The sequence below is a fragment of the Plectropomus leopardus genome, chromosome 8 (assembly GCF_026936395.1).
Source record: "Plectropomus leopardus strain MGB_pleo_1.0 chromosome 8, ASM2693639v1, whole genome shotgun sequence".
In the NCBI taxonomy this organism is placed as follows: Eukaryota; Metazoa; Chordata; class Actinopteri; order Perciformes; family Serranidae; genus Plectropomus; species Plectropomus leopardus.
In genome coordinates this window covers 12,535,834-12,563,333 of record NC_142183.1, presented here as the reverse complement: position 1 = coordinate 12,563,333, position 27,500 = coordinate 12,535,834, and the positions used below count along the sequence as shown (strand labels likewise).

General features: G+C 39.3%; 1 protein-coding gene and 1 long non-coding RNA gene across 3 annotated transcripts in view; one reads left to right on the top strand and one right to left on the bottom strand.

The window, feature by feature from the left end:
* Window positions 1-17,285, top strand: part of glra4a (glycine receptor, alpha 4a) — a 60,094-nt gene extending 42,809 nt beyond the window's left edge. The window contains exons 6-10 of one of the 2 annotated variants that reach the window (XM_042493342.2): window positions 6,339-6,476; window positions 7,722-7,936; window positions 10,622-10,771; window positions 13,484-13,594; window positions 16,336-17,285. In XM_042493342.2, coding sequence (XP_042349276.1) covers window positions 6,339-6,476; window positions 7,722-7,936; window positions 10,622-10,771; window positions 13,484-13,594; window positions 16,336-16,635 — 914 coding nt within the window. In that variant the 3' untranslated portion in view covers window positions 16,636-17,285. The remainder of the gene's footprint in view (window positions 1-6,338; window positions 6,477-7,721; window positions 7,937-10,621; window positions 10,772-13,483; window positions 13,595-16,335) is intronic. The other variant, XM_088080902.1, reaches the window with a different exon arrangement.
* The window catches only part of LOC148188866 (uncharacterized), a 142,302-nt gene that overhangs the window by 112,210 nt on the left and 2,592 nt on the right, over window positions 1-27,500 (bottom strand). The gene's annotated exons all lie outside the window — the stretch shown is intronic.

Below are 27,500 nucleotides of genomic sequence, written 5' to 3'. Positions count from 1 at the left end.
GCTCTCAATTGAACTGAACTGAAAAAAACAGACCCTGCAGTTAGACAACCCGATTGCAAGAAAAAAATATTCACATTGTACTTTTCTGTAAACCACGGATACATTATATAACAGATGCGTTTCTCAACAACATCGTGGTGAGTTTCTGGTGAGGTTTATACACAAAATCTATGTGGTTGTGGTTAAGAAGAGATAGTGTTTTTGCTTTAAAAATCCACATTTGGTGGCACAAAAGCTGGTAGAAAAGCAGGGACAGATTGGTGAAAAACACCCAGGATCAGCAGCTCAAATACCACTGGCAAACTGAAATTAAGTGCTGGAAGTGTGTATTTTAGGAGAAAGAACATCAGAGCAATGGGTGGACTGTCAAAGAAGTGGGGTTTCAGCCCAGTGGGACAGTTTTCCCAACTAAAGGGGCTTTGAAATTTTGGGTCACTGAAACAATGACATGGCATCGGCACCCTTTGTGGAAGCTACTCATGGGTACTACTAGATCAGAGTCCAGCCTAATGATAATGTTTCTTGTCAAAACCCTTGGTTGGCTATAATGCTAATAAGCTTTTCTCTTTGAACATTAAAAATTAAGTATTTCATATTTCAGACCTCTTTACAGGGTTCTCGTTATCAAATGAGACAGCTGTAAACATTAAGTCAGCCAGAGACAGTTTTTTAACCAACTTAAGAAGCCAACGTAAGCTGAATTAGATATATAGCTATATACAACTGACAGTGTTTTGAAAATGATCAAGAATTGTGAGTGGTAAATCTGTCCTAACGTTTACTTGTTAAATACATATGTCAATTAAAAGATTGACAGGTGTAGCGACATTAAGGGTTGGTGGGGCAAATTAAAATTCTTTAATTGTTGACATTTACTGTTCATTCATTAAAACTAGAATGTTCAAGAGCTGTACAAAAAGGCATTTGAAACATTTTAAAAATGTTATTATATTGATAAAACACAGGCAAAGAATAATATCCTCTACTTTCAGTCCTCGCTTGCCTTTAGCAGAGATATCATCTGCCCTCATGAAACCAATTTCCAGGATATAAATAATAAAACTTTAATTTTGTGTCCCTTTTATTATATGTGCTGTGCCTAGAGGTGACCTAATTCCCATCTTAAGGACAAAAGATTTTAAGGGAACAGAAGGAGCACAAAGTCACTGCACCTTTTCAGAGGCATCTCTCACAAATAAATAAGTCAAGCTGAGTGCTGGTATCTCTGTCTAATTCCTTATCTGATCTAACAACAACAAGAGGTCCCCTTTTTGTGCAGGAAACAGCATGATTTATTTCTGCAAATTAACACAGGGACAAACAGATAAAAAAAAAAAATCAAATAAATTTAGTGCAGAATATACGTCAGCAAGTATAGAAATACAAATATAAAGACATTATACCCTTTAGGAGTATAACAGAGGGAGGACTCAGGCAAACAGATGTGTGCTTAAAGCAGCAGTGTGTGTGTGTGTGTGTGTGTGTGTGTGTGTGTGTGTGTGTGTGTGTGTGTGTGTGTGTGTGTGTGTGCATGTGTGTTTGGCTAAGTGTATCACATCACACCGCCATTAAAGGAGACGTAATCATTCCTGATTAAAGGCCTGGTGAGGATACTTGGCCTTGTGTTGACAAGTGCTAGTACACCACCCAAGGGTGTGATCACCTTGGCTAGAGTTTGATGTTAAGAGGATATTATAGCTTTTACTGCCACTACTGGAGCTGCAGAGACATGAGAAAGTGAGAGAGAGGGGCAGTATGGTGGGAAATAAAGAGAGAGAAGAGTTATCTTTGGAGTTTGAGAAAGCCAAGGCCAATCTTCTTTTCTGGCCTTTCATGCCACGGGCTTATATAGATATATAAATAGAACCAACAATACAATTCTGCCTTATTCTGACACATCAAAGCCTCATATATGCAGCTTATACCACTGTGCTTTGCCTTGAGCCATTAGCGTCCAGGAACCTCAAATCCACTCTGTAACTAACACCATAAGTAAAAAGCAAGACCAAGAATTTGAAGCACATCCACAGCTGCGTGAGTGTCTTTCATTAGGTGAACGCCCTCCTAAAGTGCAGGTCCATCTGCGCTTGTTACTGTGGTTTTCAAGTAAAAAGTCAAACTCAGCTGTTATAAAAAGCAGTGACATAGGTTGCTGATCGCCCTCATCCCCCACACGCTGTTTGCAGACAGCGTTAGCATGAAGAGTGAGGACAGAAGGCGGGTTTGCATTACTGAGAACTTCAGCAATATTTTTTATTTTTGAAACACAGTCGCGAGAGGACTGCGTTTCTGTTGAGTGATGTTATGCGACTTCTCCTCTCACAATAACATTTCAAGAAGCATGAAGATGGATTTTTAAAACATTCACAGGTTTATTTCTATTGCAGCCACCGCACTAGCCGTCATTATTTCCAATCATTGGCAACGTAGGTGGGTTATGTGTGTGATAATGGAAAGGCAAGCCCCTTATACATGAGAGCGGCCACCTGTAAGGGATTTCTGGGAGGTGATATTCCACGATTTCACAAAGGAACTGTGGATTCAAAACTTCTGCACTCAATTTTTGAAGAGTTATTTGATGGAATAAAACCTCTTCTAGCGCCTGCTGCATCATGCCCAAGGGAGACAGTTCCTACCGACAAGCGTATAGCCATAGCATCATGTGACCTATAAAATATTTTTTTCAAAAGTGTTTCCAATGCAGTTTTGCGAAATATGGCTTTTTCGATGCACTTAAAACACCACCATGCGAGCGTAGAAACGCTTTTGAGATAAATTAAACTGTTTTTAAATTGATGTGCTTTCATTAGGCATATTTTATATTCGCAATTTTAATGTGCGCAATTTGAGGGTTAATGGAAACCCGCCTTGTGTCAGCTTAAAAGATTTGAGTGCGGAGGTGGAGCATGACGCTCTAGAGAGCTCCAGTAATGAGTCCTAAAACTCAGATATGAATAAGCATTTTAGCACCTCAGGTTCCTTCATCTCAAAGTCAGTGTTTTTTTTAATGGGTTTTTGGTTAGAAGCTTTAAATAAGGTCTGTGCTTCACACATGCTTTTGAGAATGTCACGTCTTTTTTTATGACAGAAACCACGCCAGTAAATATCCCATAACGTGTCGTTTCCTTAGAGTGTGGGCCGAGCACCATCTTCCTGATCAGTGTATTTTAACAATCAGTGCAACATGACAGCTTGCTTTGATCACCTGCTGCTTTGCTAGCACTATATTTTTGTGATAAAAATGATGCTATGTGTGTTTATTTAACATTGTGCAGAAACTTATGTCAGGTCACACGAGAAAAAGTTGAGAAAACAGCATTTAGAAGCTTGATTGAAATAAATAAGGAACACTTCTGGAAAACTACAGAATGATATAAAAACCAAAAAACTAAAAATAATAGAGCTGCATTTAACATGAAAAAGATGACCAACAGTCATTACTCTACCCTGCCTCATTAATTTCATTTTTATTGCACCTTAAACACGACGTCGATAATGTTTTAGCTCTGGTTGAAGAAGAGAAGACCACTTTATTATCACAGGAAAGCATTGGTATTCTCCTTGTTTGTTACAGCAGGATGTGTGAATGACAGTGAATTCTCCTCATGAACAAGATAAGTTTGTCTTTGTTGTGTTTTTTTTCCGGCCGTGTGGGCAGGATAGAGTATAACATCTTGAATAATTGATGTCTTTGTTACTCAGGCCCCAAAGGGTCCCAATGGACATCAGTATTATTCAGATGTGCGAGATATGCTGCATTGTTGTTGCATGTGGCATGCATTTTTAATATACTTATAATCAAGTAGCTGTGAGAAGGAGTGCAGCCCTCAAGAAAAGCAACCGTGTGTGGAAGCAAAATAATTATTGATTTATCCTAGTGGTTTACTGAACTGTGCATTCCTTCGCAGAAAAACGGAATATATGTGTCATTATGTTACGATTTGTACATTACTGTTATTAAACCTAATCAGCTCAGTATGTGTTCACATGTACAACATCTCCCACTGTTACGGGCAGAAATGCTCCTCATGTCCCCCTCTATTCTGTAACCTTCAAGCAGCAGCAACAACATGACTGGAGCTGTGCTGGGTGACCTTTACTGTGACAAACATGATGGCAGAGGGTAGCTGGTAGCTGGACAGATGGGCAAAAGCGGCATTATATCACCACAATCTTCCAAGTTTCATTCTCTCTGCCTCTCTCTCTCTCTGGGTCTCATTAGCTGAGGTTTCTGATGTTTCTCATGCACAGATGTTATGCTATGGTAACAAGATCCCAGTTAGAGTTGTGGCGTAGGAGAGAAATCAGGTTAAGCAGGAGGAAGAAGGGGATGAGGACCACAGCAAAAGTGATAATGCAGTGGTGTACTTGATTTTATGCAGCATTTTAAAACATGCAGTAAAAAGCATTGTTTTCATCATACATATAGCAACACGAAATGTTGAAGGGGACTTGTTATGCTTTTCTATTATGTTACAATGTCAAATGGGAGGCTTCTTCAGACTTCTGAAGCTGTTTCCAACTTTTTTTTTCAATTCTGGCTAAAGAATGACATCATAGTGTGCCGGCTTTCTTTATATGGTCATCTGCCAAGTGTTTACATTACATAGCCTGCAATGCTAAATGAAGCTACATGCTAACGTCAGGAAAACATGTAAATTTTGTTTCCAAGTCTGTAGATTTCGCCGCGATTTCAGGTAAAATTTCTGTTTGAACATGTGAGGTTGTAATTAGAATCTTACATTGGTGATTTTTCATGGTAGAAAGTGCTGCTATTTTCCATTACAGTTAAGGATCCACGACAGGCTATTTGATTTTTTTGTCAATATCTGATATGCAGATATAAAACACGCATTTGGTCAAATACCAATACCGATGTCGATATTATCACTTTTATTCCCACCTAATTTTAGTCTCTTCTGTAGTGGAATTAACATCATATTATGCATACTCACATTGTGATGGCGTGTCAGCAGATGGAAACATGAAATACAATGCTTTTATATGTACATAATATTCATTTATTGTGCAAAATAAGATAAAATACTTAAACTTAGGGTTGATGTTTTGTAACAGGTCACTTTGTCAATAAAAAAAATATATCAATATGTGATACTGGCAAGAATCAGCATGTTGGCCTTTTCCGATATTCCATCTTAAACCAATATTTGCTGATACCGATGGCATACTGATATCATCCTGCAACTATATTTAGTTATTCCCTGACTGCAAATACACCGCTAACGTACATGTAGCTACATGCTAACATTAGGGAAACATGTTAACATTATCAATATTGTTTATTTCTCCTCAGTTTTGGATCACATTCCTGATGGAGCATGTGAGGTTGTGTTTTAAAAGCTTTTACTGGTTATTTTTAATGGTAGAAAGTGCTGCCATTCTCCATTACAGTCATTTACAACGACACTGCTAACTTACATGTAGCTACGTGCTAACAACAGGGAAACCTGTAAACTTGGTTGCCAACGTTGCGAATTTCTTGGCGATTTTGGATGATATTCCTGGTGCACGTCTAGTTGTGTAGTTGAAGCATTTATTCGCAATATTTCACAGTAGAAAGTGCCGCTATTCTGCAGTCATTCCATGGTTATGATGGTGCAGAGACGCCGAGAAGCCGAAGAGCTAGAAGTGAGCAGTATTGGCCTTTTTGGGTCAATCTTAAAGAGACAGGCGCTAAAACTGAGAGTTTCAGATGGATAATTTATACAGGTCTTTCAGCTCAAACTGTATGAGGAAAATAAAGGTTTTTTTGATCAGTAAAGCAAGTAAGCATGCTCTAATAGGACCTTAAAACAAAACATGAACCAGGAAATGAGCATAATAGGTTCCCTTAAATGTTATATTCTGTGATTGATACATTCCCCCTTTATAGTCAGTAAACAAAATATACAGTCTTGTTTTGATGTCTACTTGTAGCACTTCAGCTGAAATATCACCAATATAATGCTGTAAATGATGGAGTGCAGTTTCAACTAAAATGCATCTCCCCAAAATTTTATTAGGATCTGACTAGTAACGTTTTAAGCAGTTTTATAATTTGACATGTCTGAGATATTATATATTACAGACTGTCTAGACACAATAATGAACTATAGAGCACCCTGTCTCTGCCAAGTTGATGCAATTTAGAAAAACGCGTGCCGTTGTGAAATAATGAGATGCCAGAATTTGTCTTAAATCATGTGCAAGATGCAAAGAAAAAAAGAATAGGAGCATTCATAGCCTAGTCAATAAAATCTAGTCTAAAGTGAGAGAAAATGTGACACTTGTCTCTTATTTAAATATCTGCTCTTTTTTCCTCTGTTCTCTTTTCACAGTTGGTTACACAATGAATGACTTGATCTTTGAGTGGCTGTCTGACAACCCCGTTCAGGTGGCTGATGATCTCACCCTCCCACAGTTTGTGCTCAAAGAGGAGAAGGATTTGGGCTACTGCACAAAGCATTACAACACAGGTACATAATGAATTCCATTCATGGTGCTGAGAGACCAGCACACTGAAAATCCAAATTGTAACCTAGTGCTTCAGCTCATTTCTTTTCCTGAGGCATGTGAAATGACCTGAGTATGCAACGGAGATTCAACAACTTGAATGCTACACACTGTTGATTCTTGTTGGGATTTAATCTATGACTTGCTGTGTTGGTTAAAAGTAACAATTTAACTAAAATGCACTTTTACTACTTTTACTACTACTACAAGACTCTTGTCACTACCATATACCATAGTACACACTGGTTACAACATATACTCATTACAGAACTGCTGTTCTCCACAGCATCATATGACAAAACACACCATTACACAAGTCGTTAGAAAAATAGCCAAAAGAGAGATACATACTAATAAACCAGAGTCGTCACAGACAACAAATACTACAGATGAACTATATTAGATACTTGATAGATAGGTCAATGGGCCAGTGCAGTTATGCAACATGTAAAATCCAGGGTTCCTATGCATTTTAGGGACAACATTTCAAACCTTTTCCTTGACTTTTCCAGGATCCATTATAAAACTGCGGTTTTTCAAACCTATCAGATTCAAAACTTTACATATCATAGCTACATCAAGTCAACAGCTTCAGAAAATAAATGTTCTGTTATGTCACATAATATGCAAAGTTATCCTTGAAAGATTACTGTAACAATTTCATTACACACAACAAATGTCCATGACCTTCTCAAAACTTTCAATGATTATTAATAATTCCATAACTTTCCCAGGCCTGGATAATGTGATTGTGAAATTCCATGACCCAGGTTTCCTTTGACTTTAGGAACCCTGAAAAATCAGTAAAATCAGTCCCAAGGAAAGAAAATTGGACTACATCTGAATCATCTTCTATTCTTCCATTGCAGCAGTGTAATTTAAAAACAAAAAACACTGTTGTCCTTACAGCCTGGCATTGCTGAATTAGTCTGGAACATCTCAGTTCATTTTCAACCAAGGGGTGTCATCAACAACCTTGGTAAAAAATGCCTCTGGACGCAATCAGACAGACCTACAATCACTCAGAGCAACGAAGTATGTGACCTAGCGCTGAGCGACAGACAAATGTAAACAAGCTACAGTGTGCAGAGAAGAGTTATGAGACCAGACGCATCTGCCAGAGCAAACACATGAGCTCGCAGGTTTGTCTGGTTTCCAGGCTAATGTCCTTAAGCATGACAATTAGACATACTGTCATGTGTCTGCAGGTAAATTCACCTGCATCGAGGTGAAGTTCCACCTGGAACGTCAAATGGGCTACTACTTGATCCAGATGTACATCCCTTCCCTCCTCATCGTCATCCTCTCGTGGGTGTCTTTCTGGATAAACATGGATGCTGCACCAGCCAGAGTGGGTCTGGGCATCACGACTGTACTGACGATGACGACGCAGAGCTCAGGTTCAAGAGCCTCACTGCCCAAGGTGGGTCTGCACACTAGTGACCAACATAATCTTTGGTTTATACGTAGTGGAAGGTGGATTCTTTGTTGCAGAGGAAGTATTCACTGAGAAACATGATCAGCACAAACTCATCGATGCAGGAGATTAATTTACTATAAGGGCAGAAGCATTTTGCATCATTCAATTAAGTGGTGCTGGACCTTTAAAAAATGATGTTGTTGAAGGGTGCTTGTGTGTGTATCCACGTCTGACACCGAGGGCCACTTACTAAGCATCGGAGTGTGTGACAAGTTGGGAGTGAGACCAGGTTAGCTGTAAATGTTGAAATACCAGTTACAGAGACAACCTAGTACATTTATAATCATATGCTGTTCTTCCTCCAACAAGCAAAGATTTCTGAAAGGAAATAGCTCAGAAATAATGCTGTCAGCTCGACAAAAAAGGTCAGTGACTAAATGAAAAAAACAAAGTGATTATGACCTAAGTTTATAACTTGTAGACTCTTATGACATTTCGTTCTGACATATCCCCCCAAGAGGAGATATATGACTTAGAAATAGTATTACCTGTCTGCCTGATATTGCCTGACAAGCTGACAAGACAGATCCAAATGCGTCATGAAACAAGTGACAGATGCACAGTGGGTAAATAAGGACTGCAAAATGTATACTCGTGTCTACCTCAAGTTGGATAAAGAGGCATTTTGAGCGAGTTTTGGAAAATGATGACTTATTAACACGTATTTAGTCATGAAATGCTGACTTTGCATGAAGCAGTTCCTAACAGAGGACAAAGCTAGAGACCAACAACAGAGCAGACAAACAAGGGTCAGGTGGGGTGAGGACACTGGCATGTAAAAGACATGCAGGGCAGAGCACACAGATCCCTGGAGAGACGGTTAGAGAGCATCTGAGAGACAGACTGTATTACACCATCCCGACTGTAAATACTTTTTTCCTGATTGGCTGAAAATGCATTTTAGAATACCTCGACGATAGACGACCGGCCAAGTTTGACCGACATTATGAATCAGTGCACAAGGTATATTAGATTGCTAGTTACCATAGCAACAGCAGCACTTGGGCCTGGGTCTACATTACAAGTTAACTCTAACTGATGGTTGCAGAGTTTGACTGCTGTGTGTGCACAGTGGAGGTTGTTCTTTGTTAACTTATTTAAAGGGGGATAATAATGGTAAGAGCCAGGTTCTCTATTTCAGGAAAACCCCTGTTCACGTTCAAAAGCTGATCACATTCACACCTGGAAATTACACACTATTATCTGCCAACCACTGAGCAGCTCCACTGGAGCAGCTGGGGGTCAGGTGCTTTAATAGAGGACACCAAAGCGGTGATAATTAGGGAGGGGGAGCTCTGCTCTTTCACGTTCTCCACCCACATTTAACCACTGGCTCCTTTATGGCTTGTGACCCCTTAAAATAAAGAGATGTCCAAACTCAGTGTGGCCATAGTATGAATGTGAGGGTTTTTTTTTCTTAGATTGTTTCATTAGAGCCCCGGCACAAAAGGGCCAGGGTCCCAGAAAGTCAGCCATATGTGATAATGATCATCTGATTTCATTTAAACTTACATGGTGTGGTCTACACATGATATGCTTAAAATGCATAATTACTGGTGTTATCTAGCATCACATGGAGGACACAGGGGATTGTACAAACTTTGCAATAGGTCATTCCAGAGCCACGTATTCCAAGCAAGAAATAAAATCTAGCTCCTGCATGCAGTGTCTGACCACGATGTACGTGAAGGTGCAAGCACTGCTTTCAGCTTTAGTTTGAATTATTTTTATGGTCCCGAAGAGGTATAAAGTACAGTATTTGACAAGAAAAAAATTCTTAAATCAAGTGAAAAAATCTGCAGATACAGTAAAAGTTTCAGTCTGTTTCATATAGAAATAAACGTGTTTCCACAATTTGTTATTTATGAGTGTCGACATATTTTTTTCCAACTGTACCAACCATATCACCGCACATCTACTGCTAGCTCACCCAGCACCACTGAGTTAGCTCACATTACAGCTCAGCGGAGGAGGACCCCATTAATGTTTGCATCTCACACTGTCACAAGCATGAGCCTCTCTCCCATGAGTCGATGCACACTTCCTTCTGCACAATGATATGGCTGGTCTGGAAGGAGGAGGTAAATATTAAAAATGTTTCCTCCTGACAAAAAGTGTTATTGACATTATTAGAAAACCTAGTCAGTAGGTGTTAGGTGACATGTTAACACCATGAAAAACGATGTGTGACAGCTGGAGTCAGAGACTGTAATGCAGTGGAAGTGTTGATTAAAACACGGCTGAGGTGTCTCCAGAGTTCGTACCCTACTGATGCGTCACTTTGCTGTTTTTTCCCCCCATCTATCTGTAACAGTCAGCAAACTGCTGCTCAATTGAGTGAAGTTTCCACACAATGCGTGCTCAGTGGGCGTTGCTGATTTGCTGTGACACATCCTCTCTCGTGAACAGCCGAATCGGGGCTTCCCTTAAGTCTTGAGCTGTGACCTGTCTCCTGGCTATGTGTCACTGCCCACATCCCACTGACTCATTGCAATTCAAGACCATCCCAAAGATGTATGTCATTACGTGCCGGCGCTGACAAACGGGTGGACTGTGAGCAACCTGCGGATAATCTGATAGCCTCATTGATTGACTGTTGATGACTTTGTGATCTTGTTTGTTTCCCAGGTGTCCTATGTGAAGGCCATTGACATTTGGATGGCGGTGTGCCTTCTGTTTGTGTTTGCTGCCCTGCTGGAGTACGCAGCAGTCAACTTTGTCTCAAGGCAACACAAGGAGTTCATCAGGCTGAGGAAAAAGCAGCGGCAGCAAAGAATAGTAAGTGTAAATCACACTCACACACACACATACACACACACACACACACACACACACACACAGGCTGAAGCTTGCTTACACACATGCTTAAACGCACATTTTTGCAGATTTTTATAAGTAAGCACGAGGAACACACACACACACACACACACACACACACACACACACACACACACACACACACACACACACACACACACACACACACACACACACACACACCAGATCTTGTCAGCCTCAATAACATTGACTTATGCCTCTTGTTATTGTGCCGTGCTGTATATTCAGGATCTGACAACATCAACACGCTACAGCTGGCTGTCATATTACATGAGGCAGATCCGCTCATTTCAGTTCAGCTCGTCTCCATGGCGAGCACTGACCTGTGAAGAGTCTTTGTGATCCTTTCTCTCTGTCACTACGTTTGACACCGAGCAACAGCCTGTCCCACCGACCCTTTGGCGCCAGGATACCCTAACCCTGCATTCATACTGCAACACTGATACATCTCTGTCCCCTGACCTGTTGAAGTCGATGCGAGACACTTCGAATGTTTTTTCTTTATTACTTTTGTATAAAACCAAAGCAAGTGCAGATTATCCACAACATATCTGTTTTAATGAGTTAATACGGCGAGCTAGCAAGCACCAATTAACAATTCATTTCTTGGGATATATCTCTTCAAATACTTGTACAGTGATGCAGGGATGATGGGTTTTTTTTGTAGGCCAACCCAGTATGACCCTAGTTCCCTACTAACATTAGGCTATAAACACATAAGTCACATAAATCCAAGCTTCAAAATTTGCAAGTTGGATATTTCAGCCCATGAAAAAGTGTTGATATTGTACGTTTCTGCAAACGACGAGGACATTATATTTGCACATTTCATATGTATCATATCATAGTGACATTGTATATAAGCAGACTTTGCCTGCCAAGCTTCACACTACTGAGGACCACAGTTCAAGGCTAACAAACAACAAGAGCAGTTGTCCTTACGAGATTCTTTACTGTTTTTCCAGCAGCTTTTGAGCCCCTAAACGTGGCTGTTGTTTAGCGACTCATTGCTGTTTGTCCATCAGATAAAGTGCCACAATTGCCACAAAAGGCAGTTGTTGGTTGTTTTTTTTTTTCAAAGACATTGCTGTGTTTCCAGTTGGGATTGTGACCCCATAAAATGACAATTTTAAGCCAAAACAAAATCTTTTCTTGCCATAAACAAGTGGTTTTTGTGTTAAAACTAATCACACAACGTCAAATTTCTGCGACATAATAACGTGCAAGCATAATCTATCCATGGCTTGCAGAAACAAGCACTGCCATCAATTTTCATGCCCATTGGGTTAGGTATTAACTGACATATTTTATTATATGGAATAAAACATTAAAGTCTCTTAAGCTCTTGTTTTGTTCTTGTTAGCCACGGATCTTATTTCTGGTATTTAACCAGAAACCCATAAAAAAAACATTGATTTTAAGATGAGAGACCTAGAAATGCAAAAAACGCCAACTCAGTTCCACGTTTTAGGACTCATTCCTGCAGTACTCGATAAAGGCATGCATTGATACCTGCCCTTGAAAAAGAAATATATGAAAATGTAGAAACAGTGTCTGGGTTGCTGTGTTGGAGGGCTTCTCACTTTCAGATAAAATTCACAACAGCAATCTTACGAGGTTCATATCACTTTAAACATCCCTTTGTTTTAAATCTTGGCATCATTTGTTATCCAAACAAACTTCCCCTTAATTTGATCCATATAATGAACAACGATTGTCAAGGCAAACAGCTCGTAAGGTGACAAATAAAAGCCTTTACAGAGAGGTGAGAGACTTTATTGTGACACAAAAAGATTTGTCTCAAGAGAAATACACAAAACATTTCGAAAATCCTATTAAAACAGCTCACAGGCCGGGCAGCCTCTCAGACTCATGGCACAGTTCCCTGTAAAAGGCAGAGGAGTCCAGCAGATTTACCGGGCAGCGTGCCCTCCTGCATCGATACTGGAGAGAGAAATGATGGTCTGGAGAGGAAAAGACTTCCCCTTTCCACACCACTTGCACAATTCCTCCCACTGAGGAGTTTGAGGTCCATCTGAGAGGTATTGATGCATGAACTGGTGTGTACTAGAGAGCGTTTGGGAATCTGATGGAGTGTACAAATCCCAGACTGACTAGGTTTAATCAATGCACTCTGCCAGCTCTCTGTTTGACATCTCTGGAGTTTTCTAAGCCAAACAGCTATAGCAAGTATATCCACACAGCCTTCAAAAATCACAGAAATAAAAAATAGAGCCTCCATTTATAGTCTTTGCAAAAATAACTTCAGCCGGCTCCTTGAGGATTTCTTTATTCGTCTTCAAAGCCAGTTCCCTAAACGAACAGCCGCAGATAATGTCCTGTATTATCACACTCACTGTGCCTCTTTAATTAAAAGCTGGGAGCGTCTGCTTGAGTTTGTTGTTTGAATTTGAGGTTTGCATCTTTAATCACTTTATTTTTGGCACAACACAGGTAGGGTTTTCATTTAAATAAAGCACGGGGAATTCTTGTTCCCGGCAAAATGCAAAGGGCCACGTCAAAAACAAATTATAAATTCAACACTAACGAACTTCTCTTACAAGGTACGACCAAACTTTTGTTTTACAACTAAAGACGAAAGAAGGAGCCATACCTCTTACGTCAATTTGTCTACCTTCCTCTCCAATGGAGGTGTTTGCCAGTCAGCCTGGGAGTGTTGAGTCTTTGCGGAAAGTGAATGACATCCCTGGTAACAACTCAACCTACAGGAACCTGAATCAGCACTGCAGCGCCTGTGCCAGGGTAAATGACTGAACCCTGTGTCAACCCTGACCTCCAAACCCAATTTTCGTCCATGCCTCCAGCCTTCCAAATTGATTGTGTCGTGCAACTTTCACTTCAAACCTGAATTATATCCCAGCATCTCTCTCTCACAACCAAACCCACCTCTCACCGTAGCCTCGTCTAACTCCCCTTGTGCTGCTTTATTCCAACTTTACTAACATGAATTCTTGCCCTGTATTCTTTCCCAATGTGTAACCTCTTATTGAGGCTAATATAAATTCACCATATATTTTCTCCTCTTGTTCTTACCTTGTTTAACTTTTAAACTCTTTTTTTCCAGGAATTTGGGTTTCATTAAGACAGAACAATAATTCTGTTTTTTTTTTCTTAATCATCTAATAATGTTAAGACCTAGGATGATACTTTATTAGTCCCACAATGGGGATATTTGCAGTATTAGAGCAGCAAAGGAGCACAAAAGCAAGAAGTATAAGTAAACAAAAAGCAAGATACGAATTTAAAAAAACAAATAAAGACTGAATGGTTGAATTCACATGATTGCACATACTGATATTGCAATTTAAAGAAAATGGTTCAACATTTTGAAGAATATCGGAACTTGCTGTGTTGACTGAGAGGCTATCCTTTTGTTATATCTGAATAAGAAAACAGTTGCCGATCACTTCTTGCAAACAGCCCCTTCCATAGTAACTTCATCACACTGTGCTCTGTGGAGAATAATCAGTTTCAACTGATCTTATGCCAACAAATCACAAAGTGTGTAGCTGCTGCTGCTGAGAGCACAGACGATAAGCACCTATTATCTTTAGAGAAACGCACCATTAGAGTTTAGCACATGATGTACTGTATCGTTTAGGAAGGAGTAGGAGGGATAATTAAGCCATGCTAGAAGAGCTACAACTCTCCATCCCCCTGTTGTATGGTGCAATTTGTCAGTGGGACAACAGATAGTTAGTAACCATAAAATTACTCACAACCAGGCTACTGTAAGGAGGTGGAGGTTTACTGTAAATGAAGTTAGCAGCTGAACAATGAAAGTGCAGGCGAAAGGGCAGTTGGCAGTTACTCATCAGAGTTTTGGGAAGCTTTTAGAGGACTAAATGAATATGTGCTGTGCAGCAATAGACAGACGGAGAGAGGTGTGAAATACTTAGTAGCACTGGACCTTTGACAGGAGCTGAGAGTGTCTCACTGCCAAGTCTGTCCGGCACTGAGATGCAATGTTCGGCAGAGTACCAGAGAACTGCCAGGGTCAGTGAGACACAAACAGAGACAGAGGAGGGGACGACGCAGGGATCAGAGCTTTCAGAGCACTTCACACCGACTACTAATCATCCAATTTAGATCCCACATCTTCACTTTCGCCTGCTAAAGTGAATCTCTCAAAGTGTCAAAGGGCTGTCAGAGTTAAGCTGCATGTCTATTAATATTCTCTTCAGAGGGCAGGAACAGTGTCTCATTCACTGTACAAAAAAAAAGAAAAAGAAGAAGTGTGCCACCATTCATCAAAGCAGAATGCCAAGTGCAAGTTTTTCTGGCGAGGCTGGGATCATGACTTTTTATTAATAGGCATTTTGAAAGGTCTATCATTCTGCAACTTAGAAAGAGCTGGAAAGGAGAGATGGAGGTTAATTTTTTGATTAACTTTCAGAATTATAATTTCCTTTCTTCCTCCTAATGATGATGCCCTCCAATTCCCCTCTTTGTGTCAGACATCAAAAAGCTTAATTGAAGAAAGTTTATCTGAGGCTAGCATCTATTTAAGCCCCACGTTTGTGCTTCTTATGTATTACTATTTCATGTTTGAAAAACCAAGAAGGTCGAAGACTCTTCTAATCTTATGCTGCAAAATAAGAGATTTTTGACCCGTTTCCCAAGGTCCGATTGTATTTCATTCGCCAAACAAACATGGCAGCAAATACAAAAGTTATTAATTAAGACTTACTTTTACAAAATGAACCAAAATTTCAAAATCAGATAATTCATCAGTAGTATTGAGCTCATGTTGAGAAAATCACAGTGTGTCATAGCACCATTTAGTTTAGTGTAAAACTGCTCTGAACTACATCTCTTGTCTCGCACAACATACGTCGCCTACAGTTGCTAGCGTTATTCTACCTGATGTTACATCTTGTGACTTCTGGTCTCTTCATCAGCCAGAATGTAACAGAACGAGCAAGACCCATGGCTTTGCATCGCAGAAACACACAGGCGTCGTAGGTTCAGCAACAGACAAAGCTTTTTTTCAACAGTGAAGCCAAAATTAACTTTTAAATTTCAAAATGTGTAATTGATGGCACAATTCAAACAGGTGAAAAAATTATTTTTTTCTCCCAATTGACCACCGTACATATTTTTTCCAAAACAATGATCCATAATGGTTGACTAGAAGGGGAGGGACTTCACCTCTCCATTTCTCTTTCAAATAAACAACTGCTTTCCTCTGTGGCTTAAATGTACTGTAATGGTAGTGAGGTACAAACTGGGGCTAGTACCAGTTTTACACACAATCACAGACAAATCATTTACTGTATTTGAAAAGCTTTATCCCTGAAGTCAAAATGTACTACTGTTTTTTCTGCGGGCGTTCTCACTCTGTTGCACTCTGCTGCCCTTTTGTGCTGCTGCATCCCAAACACATTTGAGAATCAGCCACTGAGAGGAAATGTAAAAAGCTGTAAGCTAATTCTTGTTGACAGCGAGAGGCCAATCTGTTTTCCCTATGCTTGACTCCACAGGAGGAGGAACTGGTGAGGGAGAGCCGTGGATTTTACTTCCGGGGTTACGGACTGGGTCACTGCCTGCAGAACAAGGATGGTACCGCTGTGGAGGGGGCCACTGTGTTCACCCCGCCACCTCCTCCCCCTCCGGTCACAATGTTTGACGGAGAAGTGCTTCACAAGCGCTTTGTGGACCGGGCCAAACGCATTGACACCATATCCAGAGCTGTTTTTCCCTTAAGCTTCCTCATATTCAACATCTTCTACTGGATCACTTACAAAGTGCTGCGACACGAGGACATCCATGCAAATTTGTAAAAACGCTCTCTGCTGACACCAGTTGCTACTTTTTTTTTTTTCTCAGAACCAAACTGCCTGTCAGACCTACATTACAACGAGGAAATGTGTCAAGAGGCGTATCTGCTTCTTAAAACCATTGCTAAAAACTCTGTGCTCAGGTGCGTCTGCAGGATCTCACAGGAGGAGTGATTAAGTCAAAAGATGAGGTTAAGCTGCGTGGATTGTTTTGTGATTGCCCTGGTTTCTGTCCTGGTTTGATTCGTACGGATTACAACAGAGACAAAACACTGCTTGGGACTCGTGGGTTTGTGACCTTTGCTTGAAATGATGAGAGTTCAGAAAAGTCGATGTTGATCCTGTCTGGAGGAAACATACTGACTTGAATTTTGACACTACGCATCTTTGAATGAATGTTTTTGAAAAATTAAAAAAAATAAAAGGGTTTTTTACACCTTTAGAGTATCTAATGGGTACTAATGGGTGCAGGGGGGAGGAAGGGGTCTTTGATATTTATTAATATTCAATAAGTGGTGATAATTCAAGTAAGATAATATATATATATATAAATATAACAGTGTATAAAGTGTATAAAAACTGTTCATTAAAATGCACAAAGCACAAATATGTATTTCTTTTTGTCTAAATTTAAATAAATTGTTATTCTGCCAGGAAAACAGAAACGATTTGCTCCTCTTTAAGTTCAAGATTCAGTTGATCACTTTGAAAAAAGGATTCAGGAGTCGTGCGTAGAAATGCTTCTTTTAAAGAGCTATTTTGCTGCTGGAAAGATGCAGTAGAACGACGCAAATACTTTTGAAATTGGTGCTTCATGACCAGAGAAAACACAGAAAAGATGCTTTTTTTCAAGAGGTAGAAAACCTACAACGACCAGAATGCACTGCACCATGCCAGATCAATAAATGCTCCCACAAGTATGTGAAGTAATGCAAAGCTGTATATATGAAGTAATGGTGGGTGATCGGCAAGACACAATCTCATATCACAGTTAAGTGGTAGGCTAAAATATGTTTTTGACAACATATGAGGTGAGACATATGCAACTCAGTAACAGAAACTTAGCATATTAGTGTATTTGATCAGTGCTGCTTAGTTTACCATTTGATCTCAGTTTTTTCGGCTTCCATGTTCACTGTAAAGGAAGCAGTATGGCGCCCACTTCCTGTTCACAAACTCATTATTATGGCCGTACATGGCACTAAAATGTGCCTCCAAAAAACATTATAGGAGAGAAATAGGCTGTGGAATAACATAATCTTGATTTACATTCAATCAGCACTGCCTAGTTTTACCGTTTGATCAGATTTTGGTTCGAGTTTGATAGAAAAAGAGAGGGACGGGTCTGTCTTTTTTACTCTTTGTGTCGAAGGTGGCAGCATGGGTGGCGGGCCATAGGAGAACGGGGAAGTATAGCCTGTAGTTCGAGTAACAAAACTCAACAGGATGACGTGTTTTGCATTAATTTGGGTCATCTGGCGGAGATTTTCCAGGGGTTGGTGGGAGATATCTCGGCATACAGTTTGTTTATGCATACTACACATATTAATTTGATATAAAGCTTGTTTTGAATCAACAAAGCATCCCTTTAAGACCAAGATTCATCCGATTTCTTTGAAAAAGGGATGCAGGGGTGATGTACAGAAATGCTTTTTTTTTTAGAGCATAAGAAATTCAGTCACAGAATAAATGCATCACACACAATTACTTTTCTATTCCAGTCCTTAATAGACCCCATCAGCTCCAAATCCCAAGAGGGAAGGGAAAAGCCTCCAAGGTGGAAATCAATACAATAAAGCAAATTGTAAATTCTGCGAATGTAAACTAAATAAGCAGCTCACATCAGTGGTTCTGGGTTTTGTTATTTTTTTAAATCATGACTGTAATTGTTAGCTGTGAGACCATATACTTGCATAATCAATATGGGAGGAAGCTGGACAAACTTGCATAAGAGCTGCCATTTCTTTTCCCAGTCTCAAGAGTGGCTTTGAAGGTGTGGAAATGCAGGGCTGCTGGGGGGGTGGGGGGGGGGGGCATCGCCAGCGAGGGAGGACGAATGGGTTTTTTAATGGGAAATCAGAGGGTTGTTTTATCAACTAATGAGTTTGAAAAGGGCTTGATGTTCCACTGCTAATGACAATGAATTCAGAAAGGCAGCTGGAGTCTACCATCCTTTTGTCGGCAATCCTAATCAACTCCTCTGTACTGTATGGTTCCCCAGGTAATGAAAAAGAGTGTGTCTGTGTGTGTGTGTGTTCTTTCAAGCATTTGTTTCTATTTTATCCGCTCTGTTATATTGATATAGATTTTTTAAACGTATCCACTGTTCCATATTATCTTTTTAAATCAGAGCCTACTGAACTAAAATAAGAGGTTGCAGATTTTTATAAGGGTTGATGGCATATACTCTACGTCTTTGGAGCATAAATAACGACAAACGAGAGGAGCCGACTTACTGCCAAAGATAGCTGATGGTTTGCAGAATAAGATCAGAGTGGCTTGACATATTCACCAAAGTCCTTCATACTGACAGCTTAAGTAGATTTATAAAAACAGAATGTGAGGGCATGCAAATGTCGAAAAAATTGGCCATTGCTTGTCACTGGTGCTGCTCTCCCTATTGCTTAAGTCCCAATTCAAAAAACAAACAAACTCCAAAATGAAAACCTTGGACTGAAGCCATTTTTTCTTAAAGCCGATGGCATAAAAGACCTGAGAATACCTTCCATTTTTAATGTTAACACACGACATACTCAAAAAATGTCCTTGAAACCAGTATGTAGACGCAAAAATCGAGCAATTACACGTGAAATGTAAAGAAAAGCCTGACTTTTTAAAAAGAAGAACAATGTATAGACTCATACTGAAGTAATCCCTCTCAATCACCATTTCTGACCTACTCTCAGTGTATGGCTGTGTATGTGTTGTATTTTTCTGCAGAGCCTCTGTCTGTATTTTCTTATGTCTGTGCTAATGATGTTTATGGGCGTGTACACTCATAGCGCTTGGATGAGGATGTTTTTTGGGGGGTTTTTGCATCCAGGTGCCAGACTGTAAGCAGCAGGCATCCAGGAGACACAGCGTAAAAAAAAAAAAAATTTAAAAAAAAGTGTGTTTACAAACAGTAATGGACAATGCTGCATACTATACCAGTATAAACAGTGACTTTCTAACAGAAATCGATATATATGAGTGTGATTAGTTGTAAGTAAGGACTTTAATAATTGTTTTAAGTAATTTATTAAAGTTTTACTGGCAGGCACCTACCTTTTTATAATTCACCTGTGTGTTGTGCCCAGGAATGTTCTGAAGACAACAAAATAGGAAGAAAACACAGGCAAAGGGCAGAGTCTCTGCAGATAAATACATTTCATTTCTCTGGTATTTTCTTCCTTTGAGAAAAATAAAATCTAATGAATGTCAGAAAATGCCCATAATTTCCCAAATTCCACTCCTTAAATTGAGTGAGAGGCGGGGTACAGCCTAGATAGATCACCAAACTATCACGAGGCTGACACTTAAGTCCCCTTTATACTGCCTGTTCAAGGCAGGAACATCACAATATTTTGCTGCCTTGCCATTCTGTATACAACGTCCCATTGCAGAAAAAAGGGGACAAGGTTGTCTCTCCTCTGAGCCGGAAATGGAGGCATTAACAGCACCAAAACAAGGCATGTATAAAACGTAAAGCTGGTCAGATGTGACCATGGGTGGGGCAACGTTTTGATTAAATATTATGTTGGCAACCACCCTACGTGAGATTTAAAAAGCAGCTGTTAGCAAATAACAAAGAGATCAGAAGCTCCTTACCCTAAAAGCAGAGGACAAGATGCCATATAAGAGGAGGTAGATGATTGTGAATGATATGTTATGCTATTACTACTGTTTACAAAGCGCTGCCAACACATATGTTATATGTCACACTAGAGGCCAAAGCTGTTGTGTTACATGTCACACACGTCACACCTCTTTTGATTCCAAGATGCCGGGATGCAGCGTATAATCACACACTGGCGTGGAATGATGCCGCTGTTGTTTGGTTCTGTGTAAAAATGCAAAGAAGGCACAAAGAAGGGATTTTATAGAGGATCTATAGTGTGATCTTTGTATAAAAAGGGCTACAGAGACACATGACCATTCACACTCACATTTAATCCAACCTGCACGTCTTTGGACTGAGTGGGAGGAAACGTGGGAAGAACATGAAACCCCTGAAAAATGTTCCCAATCAAAGAGAATATTTCCTTAAAAAAAGCCTCAAATAAATACTGTTAAGTGAACTTTATATTTTAGTTTGCATACACATAAAGACTATAAGTGACACTTCAAAGATAATTATCCCAGACCCAAAACAAAGAGGCAGTATCATTAGTAAAAACATCACCCTGGCAACTACTGTCCTTTCACTGTATCTAAATGATGGTATTGTTTCAATCATGTTAACAAAAAGAGCACATATGTGGCGATATAAAAAGCTATTCTCAATCCACAAACCTTGACTGACATACAAAAAACAGACCCACGATTTCAGGACAACATTACGCTTCATCGCCTCTTCCAGAAAACACCACGTCCTCTCACAATGTGTAATATTTCCAGGACACGGGGAGACTGATGGATTCCAATATTGTGGGATCTTCACTCGGTCGACTGGATCCATGCACCAGCTTTCATTACGCACAAAATCCCAAGAGTGTGATGAGTTAAACAAATACACCCCCACAACTCTCAACCCGTCTCCCTGTCACAAGGCACCAAAAAGAAAACCACAGCTATCAAACTGTCTAATCCATAAAAGTAATCCTCCAAAGAAAGGAAGGACCCAAATGAGAACATTAAATATTAATGGTTCCACAGGCTTTAAACACGTCTGACGCTCTGCTTTGTAGCTGCTCATTTGAAGACCTCCTCTGAGGAATGCTTTAATGTAGATCAATGGTACATGTGAATTTAAGTAATCAGATAGAGTATAAATGAACATACAATAAGCAGCAGAGAGAACTGAATGCACATTTGTTGTCGCTCCTGGTCATCACGTCCACGGTGTGCCCTTGCCGTCTCCCTGAGGGGTAATCAACATGCTCTCCCCCTCCTCATTTCAGCTGAATGTCAATGGTGCCAGAGCTAAAACTGATGTGTGAGCTTTGAGGAAGCAGCCTAACACCTGTAATCAATACTGCTGTCCCTTAGAGCCTCCAGCTTCTTACCCTTTCATACCCATAAAAACAGAAACACATACGTAGACACAAAAATAACACTCATATGTGTAGGATTTTCACACACAATGAAATTTTACAACATGCAATCAATTGTATGAGCTGTTATGTTTTAGTGGTTTTTAAGATTTTTTTTTTTTCCCTGATCAGCTTATAAAGGAAATCAATTTCTAAATTATTTTTTCTTTCATGGGAAACGCAGTTCTTTTCCATCATAAATGAAGACAGAAGTTTATTATAACAGCAACTGTAATGTGGTAATGTTTTTGCTGAACTACCTTTTTAAGTAACAGTAAGTACAATTTATGGGGGTATATTGGCATCTAGTGGCAAGGACTGCAAATTGTAACCAGCTGAAACTTCTCCTAGTTAGATTTCCAACAGTGTTCAGGAGGTTTTTACCATGAGTCAAATTATTGTCAGCAGTCTCTTTCTCCCCAAAACTAAAGGACCTGGTAAATTAAACAGGTAAAAACACTGAATAAAGCAGTTTCACATTACAAATCAGTTTCTCCAAAGCTGTTTGGCACGATGCAGGCAGGCAAATGTGTTCTCACCTGTTTTCTGATCCGAAAGTTCAGGAGGTTTTTAGAGTTAGCCAAATAATTCAGTGTGCTTTCTTCTCTAAAACAAACTTAATCTGTGATTTAGTCGGGTATAAACTCTGAGTAAAGCCGTTTTATGTTACAAATCAGTGTTTCTCTGATGCTGTTTGGCATGATGAAGACATGCTGCTTGCCTAGTACCTGCTAATCTTTGTTTACATTTGTTTTTAATCTTTTAATTTAAAATCCAGACATTTAGGAGGTTTTTAGAGGAAGCCAAAATATGTGCAGAGGTCTCTTTCTCTCCAAAACAATTAGACCCGGTGATTTAAACTGGAAAAAACACAGAAAATAGCAGCTCACATTACAAATTAGTGTTTCTCCTGCTAGCCCAGCACCTACTAATGTGTGCTCACTTTATTTCTGATCCTGACATTTGGGAGGTTTTTACCTTGATTATCTGCATCGGTCCCCAACTCTCCAAAACAAATGGACCAGGTGATCTATATCAGAAAAAAAAAACACTGAATAAAGCAGTTTTACGTTAAAAACTGTATTTTCTGACACTGCTCGTCCAGGGGGGCTGCTAAATATGGTAGCCAGTGCTTAAACCTTATTGGCTAGAGCCAGTGTGAGCTGTCTGTTTTTGGCTACTGTAGAAATATGGCGATACAACGTGATGATCTCCGTGGACAAGAACGGTTCCCTAAACAGCTCACTAAGGTCACAAAAACAACAATTCTTATTTTCAGAAAACAGTTATTAAATTACAGGCTATTCCACTTCTGCCAATATGTCCGCCTTAATCCTACACACTGGGCCTTTAAACACATTTGTCATTTACATGACAATCCAAAATCATTAATTATAGTTACAACTGTAAACAGTATCAGAACTGTAGTACCAAACATTAGAAACATCTCAGCATCTCTAGGAAACTGTGTTGCCTGGTAAACAACTGCTGGATGAAGGAATAGCAGCCGGCGGGGAAAATATTGGTTTCTTTTGACAGTGATGTATTAATGAGACAACGCTACACGTGTCACCCTTAAATATATGAGTGTAAACAGTGGAAACTGCTCGTTCCACGCAGCATTATGGATGCAAACCTTGTGAATGTCACCCAGCATGAGGAAATAGATATGCTTGCACTGTAAATGTACTTTTTTTTACTGTGTGGGTGGTTTAATGCAGATGTCTTGTCAGTGCAGTGTTTAATGATCAAATTATATAATGCTAGGAGACACAGTCTACTTTTCTTGGTTTGGTTTCCAGTCGAATTTACAGTAAATGAGCAGTTTAATGGTATTCACTTTTTTTGTTTGTTTTTATTTGTTTGCCTATCAAAAACAAAGAATTTTACCTGCATATTCTCAGGTATAAATGAGTCTAAAAAAGAGAGGTAGGAAGCAAGAAAAACATTATACTTCTGCAAGGCAAGACAACAAGAGTCACATTAATCACTGTACGCATACAATATTCACCACAAAGTGTTCGGTGCGGGTTTTCAGGTCAGTATCTAAATAAATCACTATACTTATTAAAATCTTATCACAGTTTACATCATGCCAGAAGCAGCACATAAATCCTGCAGCAAAAGTTTCACCCAGAAATCTTTGGTAGTGTCAAAATGTTTTCTGTAAGATAACCGTAACTCTTAAGAATTCATTTTAGTCCTGTTTCTTTCTGCAGAATTATATACTGTATATATATACTATATATATATATATATATATATATATATATATATATATATATATATATATATATATATATATATATATATATACATATACATATTAGAGTGCCCATTTACAGTATATTGCGCCCATGTTTTAGAAATCTTTTCTATATTTCAAACAGCGGCAACATTTGCATTTGGACATACAGTTGCAGCTTAAGGTACACTTCAGCCTCATCTACAATAAATTGCTCTCCGCTTAGCCCCGAAAAAGATGTAATGACACGGTTCTGATGTTGGTAATAAATACTGAGCAGAGGAATGACAAACAGTTAGCGGTGTAGAAGACCCTAAATAATGGCACATTGCTGGATTAACTTCTCCATTTCTAAAAACACAATGTGCACAATGATTTTATTGTCCAATAGCAAATTTTCAGTTAAAATCTGAACAACAGTGACCCTTAAGTCCCCTGTAGCCAGCCAGAGGACCCTCTAAAAAACTGGAAATACATGCCAAAATTCATCATTCAGACAGGAGAGACAAAACAACACAGCATAGGCAGACTTCTAATGTGACAGTACCACAAGACACAGTACTTAGCTTAACTGGATGGCAAGATGCTCCACCATTAAAACTGACACAAAGTGAGCCCTGTATCTGAAACAGTCAAAGTGATAAACTTCTCAGTCAACGGAATAATTCAGATCTTTCGAATTGGGGTTGCAAAGATACGTCCAAAATATGTTTTGCTGTTGCCAAGGTCAACAGCAGTACATGCAGGTGGAAAACTAACAAATTATAAATAACGTAAAAAAAAAAACCCAGAAACAATGTAACAATACAGAAATCAAGATCTGTTTTTCTACTGCCCATTTACTTTCAGTGCCAAACATTCACTTCAGCGCTTCACGCCATGTGATGCATACACAACAGTTTTGTTTCAAAACTCTTAACTGCAGAACAGGCATTTATCCTATCCTTTGCCTCGTCTGTTTGGGCCACCGATATCTCCACGTTGGTGGCTCAGAACCCCAGATAATGGACAGTGCTTTGAGGTAATGAAGAAACAATGCTGTCACCACATTCCTGACGCTGACTGCAGTGTGTTTAGAAAGGTGTGGACAGGATGTTGTGATGATGGTGAGAAATACAAAAGCCATCAACAAGCACTTCAGCTGCTCTTGCATCTTACAGCAGCAGTTTTACATTAGATTTATTCTCTGAATTCGAGCTCAGTTTGCACTTTTTACACAAACAACAACACACCTCAAACACACAACCTTTAACATCAGCCAGTAAGGAGAAACGTAAGCAAACATGATGTTGACAAATCCTGATGAGTCGCCCTCTGTCCACCCTCTGCATGAGTCACCAGTGTGATCATTCCTCAAAGACGGTCTACCAGGCACACGCTCATTTTAAAATCTTTTTTCTTACTCGATTCATACCTAGAAATCACAGCTGCTTCATTTTTTTTTCCCTTTTTGTCTACGGTGAACAATAAAATCAGAAAACATGCATCTTCAAATGGCATGCTTTCGAGAGCACAGTGGGGAAAACCTACATTTCAAGCAGCACTGAAGAACTCATCCTTGTGTGTACTTATACAGAAAATCCTATGTGGATTCATTTTCACTAATCCCTCACTGCGCTTCTACATTTCTGTAATTCCAACATCTGAGAAGAGCCCTACAGCTGGGAAGACAGCAGCTCGGGGGTTTACGTGGATAATGGTTATAGACGTATATGCACCCTGCGTTTCCTTTGTGTGCAAACAGGAGAAACAAGGAATTAGTCCCTTCCCCAATCCCTCTGTAGAGAGAAAAGGCACCACTCAGAATTATGTCAAAACCCTTTTTAAAAGTCCTTTGCTTTATGAGATAGAAAAAAATTCTTGGGGAGAGCTGAAGCTTTGAGATTGAATTAGGTTTGACAGCAATTCTTCATGTAAGATGCCATTACCATGCCGTTTTGTAGGGGATCTAGAGCAACATAGCAGATGTAAAGTCAGAAAACATTTATGGAGCTAGGTTTGAGTGCAATAACAAATTAAACACCTGCAAAGTTTTAGGAGACAGATTATGCGTTATACTACCATGCTACCCAAATATTTGGTATGCTAGAAAAAGATTTGCATGTCCAAAAACATAGTACGTCAAATGCAGATACCAATTTAAAAAAACAGGATGTCCGAGTGCAACTGGTCGCATTTTGCAGTATAAAAATCTACACACTTATCAGGCTATTTTGACCTACAATCTTCTGCACAGCAGAAGATGCATCACAGTGACTATGCCACAAACAGATGACAGCTCATAGACAGCTGACAAAAGCCACAGAGATGGACGACAGCGCTTTCATGTGACTGATGACTATATAGTTCTAACAGAAACAGGAATTGTTTAAGTGAACAAATAATCATATAAGATAACCAACAGTGGATCAGTGGTGAAAAATAAGCACAATTATTCAGTCCACCAGCGTACTGACCAAGTTTTTCTACACGCCAAATGTCCTGCACAGTATGTGTCTGGTCACAATTCTTTAACAAGGTTGGTTATGTTAAAAAAAAATAATAATAATGTTATCAGAACTCCTAAATATCACAGTCCTAAAAATGCTATTAACACAGTGATGCACATGCATACTGCAATTAAGGTACTTTTACCTGTGCATGCTGCAGTACATGTATTTTTACTTTTTATAATTAAATACACTTAAGCTCATAGTCTTCCTGAATTTTTACATATGCAGGACAAATGTAGGACTTAATTAAGTACTTAGATATTTCTTCCCAAGGCCATGAAGTCAACAGTCAGGGACACACACACACACATTTCCTTTTGATATTATTCATCACAAGCAGGTAAATCTATATAGTATACTATACGAAAATACAATAAATGAAAGCGACTACTGAACACATTCATGAAAAATGCATAACAACAAAAATGACTGAAACTTAAGACTACATTTTGGCTGTGTGACAAATATACTTGCAAAATACCATTTTTACTAAGAACAACCAAACCACACACAGCACTGCAGTAGGCTATACCCCAAATAGTCGTGGTAATAATGACAATTTTTAAAGTTTATTTAGAATTATGATAACATTTGCCAATAATTATTTTTGACAGTGGTGTAGGGTTGCCTGTCATAGCATAGAAGATTTTTATTAATATTAATTACAGATATATACTATGATTGCTGCCTTAATTTTTACATAGTAATATTCGTACTCTTCTTCCACCACGTACAAAAGCACCTGATCATTATTAATCTTTATCCTCCCTGTACCTTATTTACCCTTTACTTCCTCCCATTCCCCCTCGTTGTCCAGACAAACTGCAGTGAAAAGTCTTCAGGTAAGTAGCCGTGAGCTTAAGGGCTAACGTGAAAAGGAAATGTGTCTGGATGAGC